At 56.6% G+C, this 16320-nt stretch overlaps 1 protein-coding gene across 1 annotated transcript in view; it reads right to left on the bottom strand.

The window, feature by feature from the left end:
- FOXN3 (forkhead box N3) overlaps window positions 1–16320 on the bottom strand; it is a 320291-nt gene that overhangs the window by 243176 nt on the left and 60795 nt on the right. Inside the window, exon 2 of the mRNA XM_068966402.1 lies at window positions 8560–9116. Within this exon, the coding sequence (XP_068822503.1) occupies window positions 8560–9102 (543 nt within the window). The 5' untranslated portion in view covers window positions 9103–9116. The remainder of the gene's footprint in view (window positions 1–8559; window positions 9117–16320) is intronic.

Genomic DNA, 16320 nt, shown 5'->3' with positions numbered 1-16320 from the left:
ACTGAATAAACCAATAAGTAAAAAGTGCTGAGTCCCTGAAATTACAGGCAGTGAAACACTGTTGCCCTACGAAGGCAGAGGCATTCTATAGGAGCGACAAGAGCGAATTTCAACTGTCTGAACACTGTGAAGCCAGAAAGTGAAAGCATTAATCACTCAGTTGTGTCTAACTCTGTGTGACCCCATGGGCTGCAGCCCACGAGTTTCCTCTGTCCACGGAGATTCTCGTTCTCCAGGCAAGAATACTGCAGTGGGTTGCCATCCCCTTCTCCAGGGGATGTTCCCAGCCCGGGGACTGCACCTGGGTTTCCTGCAGTGCAGGCAGGTTCTTTACTGTCTGAGCCACCAGGGAAGCCCCTTTAAGCAAGTGTTAAAGCGAATGTAGCCAGGGGAGAATTCTTACTCGGCTGGGAACCTCCCTGGCCTAGTGGTTACGAATCGACTTTCCAAAGAAGGGGACGTGGGTTTGATTCCTGGCTGGGGAACTAGGATCCCACATGCACGGAGCCATGGAGCCCAAGGCCACGCATCACAACTGGAGAAAGCCAGCCAGCGCGCCGCAGCTAGGAACAGCGGAGGGAGGGAAGGAAGGAAACGGGGGAAGGGCGGACGGCAGGACGATGAGGAAGAAGGAAGCATCCTTACAGGGTGGCTGCACATATCCACTGAGAGGAGCAACAAGCAAGTTACCCGCGACAGGGGTGGGGAACAAGAACTAAACACTTTAAGGGGGCCGTGCACCTGAACTCCACAAACAAGAGAGCAGCCTGTAATCAGAGCACCATCCAGATGAACACTGTATCTGCCTTTAAATGTATATGTGTATATATATATATTCATCATCATCTGTTTCAACCACAAAAAACGTCCATTGAGAAGAAGGGGGAATTTTCTAAAAAGTGTAAAACCTGTCACCGTATTGTTAAAGCGTAAGAGCGTTAAGACATTCAATGGCTCTGTGAGGGGGAATGAATTAATCCCAACAACCCATCACTCAAAGCAAAACACACGACTTCCAAAGAGGAGACTGGTGTGCCAGATTCCTATACTGTTTAGCGCAGAGAATTATCCCGCAGCTAGCGTGGTTTCAGAGGGACTCCTGGAGCCTCTGCAGCTCAACAGGGGAGGTTCTGAGAACAGTCTACCACTGGTTGCATATCCACGTAGTCCATCAGTGAAGAAGCATCTCACACTCATAGCTGGGTACCACCAAGCCCTGCCTAAAAGAATGCAAAACAATACTGAAAGTGAACGTCCCTCAGCCCTGTCCAACTCTTGGCCACCCCATGGACTATACAGTCCATGGAATTCTCCGGGCCAGAATACCGCAGTGGGTAGCCTATCCCTACTCCAGCGGATCTTCCCGACCCAGGGATCCAACCAGGGTCTCCTGCACTGCAATACTGGACAGATACGTTAATGGGGTCCTCAGATCCAGGAGAACCAAGCTTTCCAGAACACCTGTATAGACCCGCATCAAGGTCGGTAGCAGGGGACACTGTGCGCACCTGAGAAGCAGGGTCCTCTTGGAACGCACGGGCCAGAGAGCACTGATGTGAGGAACAGGTCAGGGACCAAGGGAAGGCGGAGCGCGCACCGGGAGGACGGCTTCTGCCAGGGAGCTCCGCGAGCGCGCAGGGAGCCGCGCAGGTGGGCCGCGGCGCCGCCCTCGCGCAACCCTGCGCCCCGGGAGCACTCCGCACAGGAAGCACCGCTGGCTCTGAACGCAGCGGGTGCTTTCAAAGTCCGCTGAATGAACGAATGAGGAGTGAAGAGCTGGCAAGAGGAAGACAGCAGAAACGCCCCCAGCCAAGGCACCTCTGCCCGGAAGGCTCGGGGGGAGCAGCAGGGTCTGGGAGGACCAGGTGGGCGGGACTGAGCGCAGCGGGGCCGGAGGCAGCACACAGATTTCTTGACCTCCCTGAGGCTGCTGGTATGAAGTGATTTCTGTTCCAGGGACTGACATGGGAGGATGTTTATTTCAGGCCCCCCAGAGACCCTGGTAACGTCTCAACCTTCCAAGGCAACACAGCCTGCAGCACAGATGATGGCAAACAGCCTGTCGGGCAGTGGGCACTGGTGAGAAGAGCCCGTGTCCCTGCTCTACGCAGGGCAGCCCCAGCTCAGAGATAAACAGGACTGTCACCTGCCCCGACGACCACAGAAGACTCTTTCACACCCCATCTGATATTTACACGTCCCACCACGCAACACTACCCCGATTTTTAGTAACTGACTCAACAAGGCCGAACTGCAGAGTTTATCAGAAAGCATCATTTTCCACCAACCTCCCCACTGACAAAATAATAACAGTAATAGTTAGGGCCTTTCTTCTTCCTAAAATGACCATCACAGGTGTGGTGGAACTGTCATGGGAAAAGGAAATGCTCTCGATTCTGCGGCTGCACCCCCGAGGGGAGGGAATAAGAGCAACCGTGATACAGGGGTGCTGCTATACGAGGGGCTCGCTGCCACGTCAGAGGGGCAACCTTTTCAAAATTGCTTCTGAAAAAGAAATTTCATCCACCAGGATGGAAAAGCGAACATCGAGGGAACTGGGAACTGGAGGGAGAATTTGCATAGACACAGGGATAGGGGGCTTTGGACTTGGGCCAGACCTCTGCGGAGGGGCCTGGGAGGCAGGAGGTCTGGGGGGGCCGCGCACCGCACGCTTTGTGCAAACTCGACTCCTTTCCAGCTGCTTAAAGGTTGGCCCCGTTTCAAAGCACAAAAACATTCTCTATATTTATCTTCCTCTACCCTGTACCCCAGAGTAAATTCCGAGTGTATCTGAGTTATTTTAATGCCTCTATAACTGATGTTCAAAGCATACTTTTAGGAAGTACCCCGAGACCAACGATCAGCCTCTATACTGAGGAAGCGTGGTCAAGCACTGGGGTTAAGGTCAGCACATGTCCTTCAGAACTGGAGGGAATTAGGGTGAGTTCCTGTTCCGCTGCATACTAGCTGTGTGACCTCTAGCAAGTCCCTTAACCACTCTGAGCTTAATCATCATCTATTTTAAGAATGAAATTAGGGCCTACCTCATAGGGTTGTAGTGAGGAAGAAATAAGATATTGGGAAAGCACAAATAAAGTGTTCTCTGAAAAGGGAACGACAGAGGATGAGATGGTTGGATGGCATCACCAACTGGATGGATGTGAGTCTGAGTGAACTCTGGGAGTTGGTGATGGACAGGGAGACCTGGCGTGCTGTAATTCATGGGGTCGCAAAGAGTCGGACACGACTAAGTGACTAACTGAACTGAAGTCCATCACTGTTATTACAAAGCACACATGGCTCTTCCCCTTTCCAGGGTCAGGAGTCCCACTAAGAACCACACAAGTGATTGAACAAAATCTTGAAATCTCCTAGGAAAATGCATAGTCACATGACATGTTATCAGCAACTCCGGGTTGTCTGCAAAGCCTCTGACGTTCAAAGACCCCAGGTTAAGAAGCCCCAAGTAACAATAAACTTCTGCTTCTATAGCTGAGGAAACTGAGGTCCAAGCAGCCATGTACTTCCAGCATCAAAACTCAAACCAGGTATCTTGGCTTCCAATCCAGGCCTCTTTCAACCAAGACAAGCTGCTTATATCTATAAGCTAAAACTGTACCTAAAGCTCTGAATATAATAAATATACTTCTGTACACTGTTTCCCTTATCAACCCTCTTATGACAACAGTATGTTTTGTTAAACTGGAAAGTCAAGAAAAAGCACAGAAATAGCAACACGCACACCTGAGCCACTATAATCCAGTTTATAAAAAATAAAAAACTGTGCTCTATGTCTCATTTACAAATACTCAGAGAGGTTGGTACACACCAGTCTTATGGTTCCAACTGAGATCTGTAGTTAGGAAATTCAAAACGGAATCCCAGACTCTGGACCTCTATCCTGACTGATCTGGGCAAAGGTTACCCACAGATGAGACCGCGAGATGAAAGGCTGAAGGGGACTCTGCGGAGGGAAGGGCAGCCAACCCTACGTGAACCCACAGTTCAAGCTCAGCGCCCCCAGGCCTGGCTCAAGCAGCCCTCCTGACAGGAGAAGGCACGAGACGCAGCTATAAAGCACTCCCCGGGGGCCAAACAAGCGAGAACGGGACCTAGCCTTTCGGCACGCACTTCCATTTCACAGAGTATCCGCACAACAGGACAGAGGAACAAGCTTAAGGAAACCCCAACGAAGCAGACGCACTATGCAGAGAGGTCAATTTGACAAGGAAGGGGCCAGGCGTCTGCCGCGGATGAAAACAGGTTGAAGCCCCAGAGCCCAGGGCAGCGCTTAAACGACGCCTGGATCCTGATTCAAACAAACATTTTGTAAACCGTCAAGAATATCTGAACAACAGACCTGGCATCTGGTGAGACCAAAGGAGTGTTCATTCTGTTAGAGGTGGCACTGGCACTGCGGCTACAGAAACGGCTCCTACACGCACTGAAGCATGTCGGGTAAAGCGACACAACGGAGAGGATTTGCTTCAAATTACTCGAGAACAGAAAAGCAAACATGAATGAAGTAAGGGAGGCCAGCCCTGTTACCTACTCAGTCTGGTGTGGCCAACGGCGGTGACGGTTAGAGAGTCACTGCGCTCCGGCCTGTACTGAACATGGCCCTGTTACCTACTGAATCTGGTGCGGCCAACGGCGGTGATGGTTAGAGAGTCACTGCGCTCCAGCCTGTACTGAACATGGCCCTGTTAACTACTCAGTCCGGTGTGGCCAACGGCGGTGACGGTTAGAGAGTCACTGCGCTCCGGCCTGTACTGAACATGGCCCTGTTACCTGCTCAGCCCGGTGTGGCCAACGGCGGTGATGATTAGAGAATCACTGCGCTCCTGCCTGTACTGAACATGTCCCTGTTAACTACTGAATCTGGTGTGGCCAACGGCGGTGATGGTTAGAGAATCACTGCATCCCTGCCTGTACTGAACATGTCCCTGTTACCTACTCAGTCCGGTGTGGCCAACAGCGGTGATGGTTAGAGAGTCACTACACTCTCGCCTGTACTGAACATGTCTGAAATTTTCCATGATTGGGGAGGGGGAAAAAAACCCCTCATCTTTCAAAGTCCCATTAGAAATAAAACAGGAAAAAAGAATACTATTCACACCTAACTTACTCATTCGTGAGAATATATTCTTGATGAAATCTCTGTATGGAAAGAACCTGAAAGGGCATCTGATTCAAGGATTCCCAAAGCTGGCTGAAATCAGAAATATGAAGCGCATGAAGAATTTCGGATTTCCCCAGCCCACCTTAAACCTGCTGACTCAGTCTCTTCTGCTGAATCAGGAGAAGCGGTGGGTGTGTAAGAGCCCAGGTATGGGTCAGGGTGTCCCCTCTCCAGCCCCAGTCAAGTAGCTGCACCACAGGGCACGAGTTCCCAGCCCCCAGAGACAAGGATCACACCGGATTCTGCAGGCTCACGCTTATGCATCTCGGCCTAAGTGTGATCCTGCACTTTTAACAAGACAGCAGAAGTGGGGTGGCTAACCCCGTGCACACAAACGCAAGGCTTCCACCACCGCCAGCCCTCTCACCAGCACTCAGGCACGCGCGTAACCCCTGAGCTGCAGTGGAACTTCAGCGCCAGAGCTACAGCCAAGGAAAATCCCCCGGGAAAAACAAGCTTACCTGCGAGGCCGACGGGCTTCCCCGGGCAGAGCGTGGGCACACGCCTTTCCCTGACTCACTGGTACGGCAGAGTGCCCCAAGCGAATGGGCTGGGACCGGTGCCTGAGGGTGTCCAGGAGCCTGCCCCTCACCAGGCAGCCTCCAGCTGGCCCCCGGGGAACCAGAGGGAAGCGCAGAGAAGCGGGGAGCTCGCACCCCTACTCTGTTCTCGCAGCATCAGCAATTCCAGGAACAAACTCCCAGTCATAGAACCAACTGGCATCTCATCAGAAGCACTTCAGTACAGGTCCGAACGGCCGGGGAGCCAGGACTCTGCATTTCACAGGCTTAACCGCCTCCAAGCCCCCGAAACCATTCCCTTTCAACAGGCGTGGCGTGTGCCACGACAGACCCTGGGCGAACCGGACCCCCAGAGCAGCGTGGGGGTGGCGAGTAGGGTGCTGGGGGGAGCTGTCGGACACCCACTTGTCACACCCCAGGCTGATGAATGACAACTCCTGAGCATCTCCACTCGCCGTGGAGCTGGTTTTGTTGAACATTTCAGAGTGTGCGTTTGCTAAATTACTTTCATGTGCCCCAGAGTGAGAGCAAACACGCCGACTCAGGCGTGCGGTAACTCGCAGAATCGTTTCACACCAAACTAAAAGCCGCGGTCGTCGCGGCAGCAGGGACGTGCAACCCTGGCGGGCCTGACACTGCTGTCTTCTCCGCCTTCTAACCTTGCAACTGCTTCTCCATGCTGCGCGCTTAGTCACTTCAGTCGTGTCTGACTCTTTGCAACCCCAAGGACCGTAGCCCGCCAGCCTCCTCTGTCGTGGGATTCTCCGTGGAGAACACTGGAGGGGGTTGCCATGCCCTCCTCCAGGGGGTCTTCCCCACCGGGGATCACGCCTGAGCCTCCTACGTCTCCTGCATTGGCAGGCGGGCTCCTTACCACTAGCGCCACCTGAGACGTGGAACTGCTCTCCCAGACCTTCCCTTCCCAGAGGACCCACCTGTATGGAAGCTTTTAAGGTTACGGGCTTAGTTCTTTACAGGGAAACAGCGAGTTTTCTCTAAGTTCAAGGAATGATGGGAAAACACTCTGCAGAGTCGAGTCCGGAGGTCAGTCTCCTGACGCCCCTTCTGGGATAAGGACGGGAGGAGAGCGTGACAGACTCCTGGGGACAACAGCAGTACCCGCGACGGTCACAGTTACAGGAAAACGCGGACCTGGGGAGGCAGGGCCGGAGCGCTCAGGCGTGCTCACTCCTGCACGCTGACTGAGGGGCCACCTGCTCCCCGGTCAGCAGCAAAGCTCCTTGGCGTCCACACCTTCCTCCTCCTGGACAATGCCCTCCTCAGGCCCTGCCCCCCACCCCACCCCGTCTTCAGCACAAACTGGGTGAACAGCATCTGCCGGCAAACACACCCAGCGGCAGCAAGGATAAACAGGGCTTCAGCCCGGCCAGCTGCAAACTTGGGCAAGTAGAATCTTCTCAGGCTCAAGATCCTACTGGAAGCACAGATCTGTTCCCCGAGACAGAAGGAATGAAAGGCCCAAGCCTGCACAGCTGCTGAGCCACACAAGAGTGGTCCTGAGCCTGAACCTGAACTTCAAAAAGAACGGAAAGCAGGGACTTCACCGGTGGCTGAGACTCCGAGCTCCCCAGGCGCGGGCCTGGGTTCGAGTCCCGCTCAGGATCTCTGCAGCTGAGACCTGGTGCAGCCAAATAAGCGAATAGTAGAAACAGACAGGCCAGCGGGCCGCCGCTGCACACCACCGCAGCGCTGACGCAGAAGCCAGAGCCGGGAGCACGCCACGGGGAAACCGCAGAGCCGGGAGCACGGCACGGGAAACGGGAGAGAGCAGCTCTCTGCCAAGTTATTTTAGTCGCGGCCACGTTACTTTCCGGGCTTCCCAGGTGGCGCCAGTGGTAAAGAACTCGCCTGCCAACGAGAGAGATGCAGGTTCGATCCCTGGGTCTGGACGATCCCCTGGAGGAGGGCCTGGAAACCCACTCCAGGGTTCTTGCCTGGAGAATCCCATGGTCAGAGGAGCCTGGTGGCTACAGTCCATGGGGTCACAGTGAGTCAGACACAACTGAACCGACTTAGCACGCTCGAGTGTTACTTTTCAGGACTTCAAGCTAGGTCACCATTTTTCTAACATTTTTCCACCCTCTTTCTACTCTACCCATCATATTCCATACAAGAAAGATAAAGCAAATTATTAAAACTTCCTTTAGCAAACCACAAGGGTCGAGCTTTAAAGGCTTTAAAGCAAAAAGTTTATCCAGTCCTGAATGAGAACCTTACCCTCAGCCCACTTTCCACACTGAGAGGGAATTTCAAAGTTGCCAAACACTTTACAGAGCCCAGAATTTCAAGAGAGTCACCTGGGCACTTGGGGTCTTTGTTCCTGCAGTATATAAAGATGTTCAAGTCATCTGTACAATGTCCACCACTGTCTATTTATTCCAGAATCCTAGACCAACGGCCTTTCTCCGAGTTAATATTCAGAAAGAATACAAATGCCACATTTCTCTAGCCCTTGGTGGCAATTTTCCTACATAGATATATTTACGCTCCTCATGGCTCATGGCTGCGCTCAGAATACAGACTTTTCTGTGGTCTTGAAAACCAAAGGGACCCACCCACATTGAAGGATGACCATACTAAGAACCCATCAGGCCTGCAAACCACTGTTTTGTAACCCTGCTCCCCAGTGGGAAGCCCTCAAGCCAGCTTCAGAAACACCAAACGCAGGAAAAGGAAGTTCTTGACAACCGCCTGAACGCATGCAATGAGACAGCGCTCTCCGTTTACTCGACGGCCACTTTCATACAACAAATTCACATTCCTGAACATTTTCTCTTCACGGAGACACGTTTCACTTCCAAAAGAAAAACCTGAGCTCCAGCCCCCGAGGCTTACCTGACTCCTCTCTTTGTCCACTTTCTTAAAACATTTATTCAAGGACAAATTGTGTCTCACTGAGTTTTTCCACCCAGTAGGTGCATTTGCAAAATACGGAAAGTGTTCCAAGATCCAGTTGTAGATGTCCTTGACGGGCAGGCGCTTGGTGGGCGAGTCCTCGATGGCCATGAATATGAGGCAGCTGAAGGAGTAGGGGGGCTTGCAGTTGGGGTTCTGCCTGGCATCGTAGGGCACGTCGGAGTGGGCGGGCGAGGGCGGCGGGTCGTCGTCGGGGTCCTGGACTGGGCTGACGCTGCGCAGGACCGAGTCCCCGAAGCTCTTGAGCAGGTTCTTGCTCTCGTGCAGCCAGTTCAGGTTGGTCAGCTCCTCATCCTCCATGGCCCCCTCCTCTAGCCGGGTGTCGGGCAGGGGGAAGTCGAGGTCATCGTCTTCCTGCAGGGCCTTGGAGAAACCGCTGCCCCGGTAACGCTGACTCAGCCCGCTGGAGACGCTAATTCCTGAGCTTTCCGGCTTCTTGCTGGGAGGCATGACTGGACCCATTTACGTGAAGGCTCCTGAAACACAGGACACAGAGAAGATGAGTGGGGATCCGACGGCAGAGAGGCAGCCGCGGCCTCCCGCCCCGCCAGCTCGGTGGGCTCCCTGCCCCTCAGAGACGCCCCCTCACCGGCCCGCCAGGAGCAGCAGGAGCCGCCCGAGCCACGGTGGGCGATTGGGGCCGCCGGGCCCACGCACGGGGACCCGACGGCCCGCAAGGGCAAGACCCGGGACGTTCGCAGCACCCTTCAGGGGCTCCTGCCTCGCGAGAAGAACGGGACGGGAGTGGGGACTGGGAGGCCACCACACCCAGCGGTTAGGGTCAGGAGTCGGGGTCAGGGTCAGGGTTAGTCCTGGGACCCCCTGGCTGTCCTGCGGTAGCTGCTCAGCGCTCCCACTGCAGAAGCTGCAGGTTCCATCCCTGGTCGGGGAACTAAGATCCCCTCAAGCTGTGCGGCAAGGCCAAAAAAATAAACAAGGCCCGCCCGTGTAACAGCACAGGGGAACAGTATGCCATATCCTGTGATAAACCGAAACGGAAAAGAGTGTTAAAACCAATACATGTTACATATAAAATCACTTCGCTATACACCAGAAACTAACACAACATTGTAAATCAACTACACTGCAATAATTTTTTAAAAAGGGGGGGAGGGGGATCCCACAAGGCCGTCTTCCTGATCCATGAAGCCTCTCACCGTGACCCTAGGAAAATCAGTTATTTCCTGCTTGCCTCTGTTTACCTGCTTTACATGAAAATGTACACGATTATTTCGAGCCTCACAATAAACACCACTAAACAAGTGTGGCCACAACCCAGGTCACTTTGGGTGACAGGTCTTACTATTTACCTTTCTCAGGGAAACAAAAAAAGACACACCTGAAAGCTTTAAGACCTGCTGTTTCAGGTTAAGTTCAGCTGTTTCCGTGCGAAGACCATCACAACTGCCTGGGAATTAAAACTGGCTGTGGTGAAAACCACTTTAGTAGTGTTTTATTTGATTTCCCCTCCCCCCGCAAGTCATGACCTAAATCTACAACTTTAATAACATTTGGCAAGTCTAAAGAGTGATGGCAACCCACTCCAGTGCTCTTGCCTGGAGAATCCCAGGGACAGAGGAACCTAGTGGGCTGCCATCAATGGGGTCGCACAGAGTCGGACACGACTGAAGCGACTTAGCAGCAGCAGCAGCAGCAGCAGCAGCAGCAGCAGCAAAGAGTGATGCCAAATTATTCTGTGGATTCAAAGTGGAGGAGGAAGCACAGTTAATTTCGTTGGGACACTACACTCTGAACAAAAAAGTGAGCGCTGTCAGACACCACGCAAATAAAGAGGAACGTGAAGATGAGCCATCGGCTGAAATTAAAATCAGTGCAAAACGTCAGGAGAGCAGCCAGGAGCTTCAAGAAAGAAGGCAAATCCAACGAAAACCGCTAAGGGTTCTATTCTGCCCCTCCCCCATTCTTATCAGCAGCCTAGCACAGGAGGGAAAATGTCTGAGGAGGACAGACAAGGGGGTGACAGGTCCACACACAGGGTGACCCAGCAGCTACGAAGCACGTGCATCCCTCGAGCGAGATAGAACGAGAGGCAGAAAGAAGAGGAGAGAAGGAAAGGTCTCCCACCCTCCCACAGCGTGCTGGGTGTAAGAAGGCTGGCTGTTTTATCGTCCACCCCAGCCCTGGGCTTCCCTGGCGGCTCAGACATTAAAGAATCCACCTGCAATGTGGGAGACCTGGGTTCAATCCCCTGGAGGAGGGCATGGCAACCCACTCCAGCATTCCCGCCTGGAGAACCCCATGGGCAGGGGAGCCTGGTGGGCTACAGTCCACGGGGTCGCAGAGAGCCAGCCATGGCTGAGAGACTAAGCACGCCCCTCCCCCGCCGAGTAACACCATGCAGGCTACTCAGAAAAAAAGAAAAGAGAAAGATGAGCGCAGATGGGACCATTCCGCGGCTCCGAAAGCTCACTGACACCACGCCTAAGGCAACTGCCACTTCAGCTGGGGGAGCTCTAGGAAGCACTTGCGGGGCACTGGGGCACTGGAGACCCAAAGGCGCCTGAGAGCTGGTGGCGCCACCCCCACCCCCACCCCCACCCACACTCCCCACCCACACCCCCCACCCCCCAGCCCCTGGGACACGCAGGCTGAGGGGAGGCCAAGGTGGACGGACAGCCTGCAGACAGAAGGCCTGGGCGGGGGCCGGGGGGCTCTCTGGAGCTGCCCTGAAACGTCCAACTGTTAGAGAAAAAGTTTTCACAGGCACCAAAGTCCCAGGGAAGCAGGGAGTTCAGATACCTCGGGTACATCCACAGGGAAAATGGTTTTCATCAAATAGGGAGGCTACTCTAAGTAGTACAGGATACCTATTAAAGAATCATCTAGTGTTTTCAATTTGGAGGTAAGACAGAGGCCAGCTTGATACTGCTTTTACAGTCTTTGTAAACAAATCAAGGCTAGGCTTGTCCTCTCAAAGTTTTCACAGGACTCCCCTCATCAAATACCCTAATTTTCTGATAACAAGGAATATCCACACAGTCGAGTACAGAAGAGAAAAAAAAAAAAAAAGTGACCCAGCCGCTGAAGTCAACTTTAGCTCCACAGGAAAAAAGTTTTACGTCTCCTGAGCTACCACACAGGAAAATTATATCATGGCTGACAGTAAAGTAATTTAATTGCACTGTTGCTATGACAACATGCTTCTCTTTCTTTTTAATTTGCTTGTCAGTAGCTTCCCAAACGAACTAACATGCTATTCTCCATGTTTTCTTTTGTTTTAAACAAACACTGCCAGCAATACGGTTTTCTTAGGATAGCGGCGCTGCCCAGAGGAGAAGGTTCAGGGGCTCAGCACCCCTGGGTCGCTCGCAGGCTGTGTGTTCTGGTGGCCCCTATGCTGGCCAGCTGTTAAGTGCACCACCGTAAATCCACATTTTACAGCGACCACATCAAGAGCCGCTGACCGCTACCGTTCCCAGAAACCACGCTGAGGAGTTCTCCATTATGATCTCTAACGACATAATTCGCCAAATCTTTTTTTCCTACTATTCTTTAGAAGCGGGGGGGGGGGGGGGGGGGGGCGGGGAAGAATCCAGATCATGTGAGTCTGCAGTTCAGCAAACATTTTCCATCGGCTGCCAGTAAGGCTGCTAGCCGGATCCGCAAATGTCCACCACTGACCTCCTTACAACTTTTCGGTTAGCTACTGGCTACGTTCCGCACAAGCACACCTTCCTGCTTGTTTGTGACTTGCTGGGTTTCGTTATCCTTTTTTTCCTTTTTTTCATGGAGAAAATGCAGCGGAAAAGCTCATTCCTTGCCCACTGCCAGAGGGCTGCAAATATCTGACAAAGGCATGAGTGGCCCAGCTCCGAACAGATGGTCAATGCGAACTTTAAAAAGTTGAGAATTCACCCCCGCCCCCCCCCAAACGGAGCAGGGCAGTGGCGAGTTTGGGGTGTTGGGGGGGGCGGTACCCCCTCCGCGCACGCGCACACGCGCTTTGCTCCCTCGCCGACGGTCCATGTCAAAAACATTTCCAGGGGACCTGCGGGCGCGGCGATTGGCGGCGGCCCGCGTCCATCAGCGGCGTTGCCGGGCGACGGGGAAACCGCTCCTCGCCCCGCCGGCCCGGCCCTCCGGAGCCCGCATGCCTTCACTGCCGGTCAGACGGCACCAGCCTTTTATCGGCCGCCCCGGGCCCGAGAAACACATCGGGGGAAGCCTGCCGCCCCCAAGCTCCTCCGGGGCCCAAGGGGGGCTTCAGGGAGGCGCTGGGGTGACCAGGACTCGGGCCTCGGGAGACTCTGCCGGTGCCAAGCTTGCACAGTCTGGGGGTGGGGGTGGGGGGAATCTTTGTTAGGAGCCCGTCTCTCTTCTGGGGTCTCCCCTTGACCAGCACCCCCAGCCCCGGCCCGCGTCGGGGGTCCCGCCGATACCCCCAAGTCCGTCCCTTTATTGGGGAAGTCGGGGCACCGGGGAAAACAACCCGCACGTCGGGGCCAGGAGCCTCTTCGCACTGGGCAACTTCCCCGGGGCTCCGGGGCTCCCGTGTCCCCCGCCGGGCCGGGCCCCCCCAACCCCGCGGCCCTCGCCCCCGGGGACTGCGCAGCCCCCGGGTCGGCCGCCTCCGGGACGGTCCCCGGAGCGGAGCGCGCGCGCGCGCCCCGAGCCGACCGACCCCGCGCGGGCGCGGACTCACCTGGCCGGAGCGGGGCGCGGGGGCGCGGGGGCGCCGCGGCCCTTCAGCGGGAGCCCACAAACTTTGGCGGGCGCGCGGCGGGCATGGCTCGGGAGCCCGGCCGAGGGCGCGCGGGCGCGGCGCTGCGAGCGCGGGGCGGCGGGCGGCGGGGGGCGGCCGCGGGCGCGGGCGGCAGGGGCGCGGGGGTCGCGGCGCGGCATGGGACCTGCGGCCTCCGCCGGGCGCGCCGCGCGTCCTCCCGCCGGCCCGCCGCTCTCCCCGCCCCGTCCCGCCTCCCGCTCGCCTCCGCCGCGGCGAGAAATTGTTTCCACTGCAAACAAAAAAAGGCGACACATGACCAGGCGGGAGGCGGGGGGAGCGGAGGGGAGGGCCGCGCGCAGGGGCGGAGGGAGCGGGAGAGACGGAAAACGTGGGCCGGGCCGCCAGCGGCCGGAGGCGCCGGGCGCGGGCCCGCCGGGGCGGCCCCTGCCCGCGCCCCGGGCGCACGGCCGGCCGGGCCCCCACACCCTCGGCGCTGCCCCGGCGCGCACGGAGCCCGGGCCGCGCGCACGGGCTGCCCGCGGGCCCGCGGGCTGGAGGCGGCGGGCGCGGCGGGCTCTGCGACCCCGAGCAGCGGCGACCGTGGGCGGCGGGGCTGGCGGGGCGCGCGGCCTGTCCCTTCCCTGCGCTCTGGCCACGCGGGCGGCCGGGCGCTGCGCCTCTGGCAACGTGTCGCCGGAACGCTCCTACCCCATCCGCGCGCCTTACATGGCTCGAAAGTAAAAATAAAAAGAATTACGATGCGGGCGAGGCTTGCGAGGGGGAGACGAGATTCCACTGCTCCCCAACTCCGGCGCCCTGGCGGGACTCCCGGGGCCGCCCCGGCCCTCCTCCAGCGGCCGCCCCGTGCCCCCGGGAGGAAGGGCACAAAGGCAATGCCGCCTCCCGCCCAGGGGGCTGCCCCTGGGGGCTGCCCGCCGGCGTCCGGCTGCCCGGGGAGGGAGGGTGGCCATTCCAGGTTACAGAGCCGGAGGCCCATCCTGAGGGCCAAACCTTGGGGCCTCCGGCGCGTTGTGCCCAACTCCCTGGCCGCCTTCTGAGCCTCCAGCGAAAACAAGGCTCCGGTCCTCCACGCTTAGAGCGCTCGAGCCACACCGACAAATCGCAGGGCCGCCACTCCGAGTCTTCAGGCGCCTCCGAAGGTGGGCCACCCGCCTGCTGCAGCCGCACCAGGCAGCCTTTGGAGGGACAGAAAGGGGAGTCCCACAGGTCACCCTAGTGGCGACATAAATAAAAATAGGGCTGCACCCCGGCTCCCACCGCCCCCTCCCACCCCCTGAAACCAAGTCAGTAGATTCCTCTACAGAAGGAAACACCAGTCGCTGCGGCCACCTCTCCCCCGCTACCTGAACCAGAGGCCAGGCCCTTTTGAGCGCTTGGAAAACTGCAGAAAAATCAGTGAGAAGGCCCTCCAGCTTGCAGTACCTTTCAACTTAGCCAAAGGGGGCGAAAAATCCCACGGGTTTCTGAAACGTTTTAATTTCCAAAGATTAAGGGAACTCCGACCCATCTGAGGAGTCATTCCCCTTCTCAGCTACAAGATGGTGGGTGGTAAGTTTTCAGCAGGACACTCACCAGCAGGCCTTACTGCTTAGCCGTGGGAAGGGAAATCCCACCCACCTGGGAGGTGGTTCAGCCCTGGCCCGGGGCAGAGGAGGTCACCCAGCCCCACCTCTTCAATTACCGAGCACTCTGTCTACCCCAAGTCACTAAGCAAAAGGCATGTGGCAAGAGGGGCGAACTACGTGTATTCCAAGTCCTGAGCGCGAGATTCTAAAGGTCAGAGGTGGTGGCACAAACAGGACAGGAGCTCAGTCTTGTCCGCGAACCTCCATCCGCCTGTCAATCGGGGGCGGAACCAAGAGACCCTGGTCCAGACCCAGGCTGGCTCCAGCTCAGTCCGGTCACTGAGTCGTGCCCGACTCTCTGCAACCCCATGGACGGCAGCCCGCCAGGCCTCCCTGTCCGTCACCGACTCCCGTGCTGGCTTGGAGAGGAAGAAATGGCCGTCCTGGGTGCCCCCCTTCCGCACCCGTCCCCGCCACCCAGTCACCGCACTCTCACGGGAGCCAGACCTCTCTGCGGGAAACAGGGGCGGCAGGAGTTCCCAGCCCGAGCCCTCCCTTCCTGCTCAGCGCTCAGAAGGAAGGGCCATGAGCACGTGGCTATTGCATAAGGGCCGTGTCTGAACCAGCCACCCTACGAGAACCAAAACTTAGAGACAGAGCAAGCTCTGGGCCAGGAGCAGCCCTGAGCGGCGGGCGGAGCCAGGGAGGGAAGCTGCCTTCCCCGAGCTCGCCTCTTTCCTTTCCGTGGCTTCTCGTTGCTTCCATTCTCCAACTTGTTTCCTCATCTCTCCCGTTGCTGGTGAGAGGCGTGAGAAGGTGTGATGCCTGCAGAGGGAGGGGTGGGTGCGCCAGGTGGCCCGTCTGTCTGAAGGGGGCACCCAGATGTTTGCTGAAAACCGGTGGGAGGCTGAAAGGGGTCTGCCCATCTTGTCACTCCAGAGACCTCCTGGCTCTAGGAACTGCTCCAGGACAAAGGAGGTCAGGAGCCAGATTTGCTCAGAAACAACCTCATTCTCGTTCCCTTCGTGAGCTTTCGGGAAACACCCTTGAGCCTTAGAGCCTGAAAAGTCTCAGAGAAATGGGTGGAACTGTTTAAAGCACTGTTTTACAAACAGAATCCTATGTGCGCTCTAGAACTCACTTTGGGCACCACCTGGTCCCAGACTGGGGACGATGGGACCTTCCCACAGCCCCACCTGGGCTGAGAGCATTAGGGTCTGGGAGTAGGAGGGTGGGCTGCCAGCCCAGGCAGGCCCCAGTCCTGGTGGGACCCCCTAGTCCTCATGGGACCCCAGGTTCCTCCTCTGCGGAGACGAACGACCCCCACCACCACCCTTGGTGTTCTTCACCTTCTTCTCCAGCAAGGCCCTCTGCCCTGGACCCGTGAGGTCCTTCCCCCATCCCGGGTTC

The sequence above is a fragment of the Capricornis sumatraensis genome, chromosome 2, assembly GCF_032405125.1.
Source record: "Capricornis sumatraensis isolate serow.1 chromosome 2, serow.2, whole genome shotgun sequence".
NCBI classification, from domain to species: Eukaryota; Metazoa; Chordata; class Mammalia; order Artiodactyla; family Bovidae; genus Capricornis; species Capricornis sumatraensis.
The sequence above is the reverse complement of the archived record's forward strand: the minus strand, read 5'-3'. Positions and strand labels throughout refer to the sequence as shown.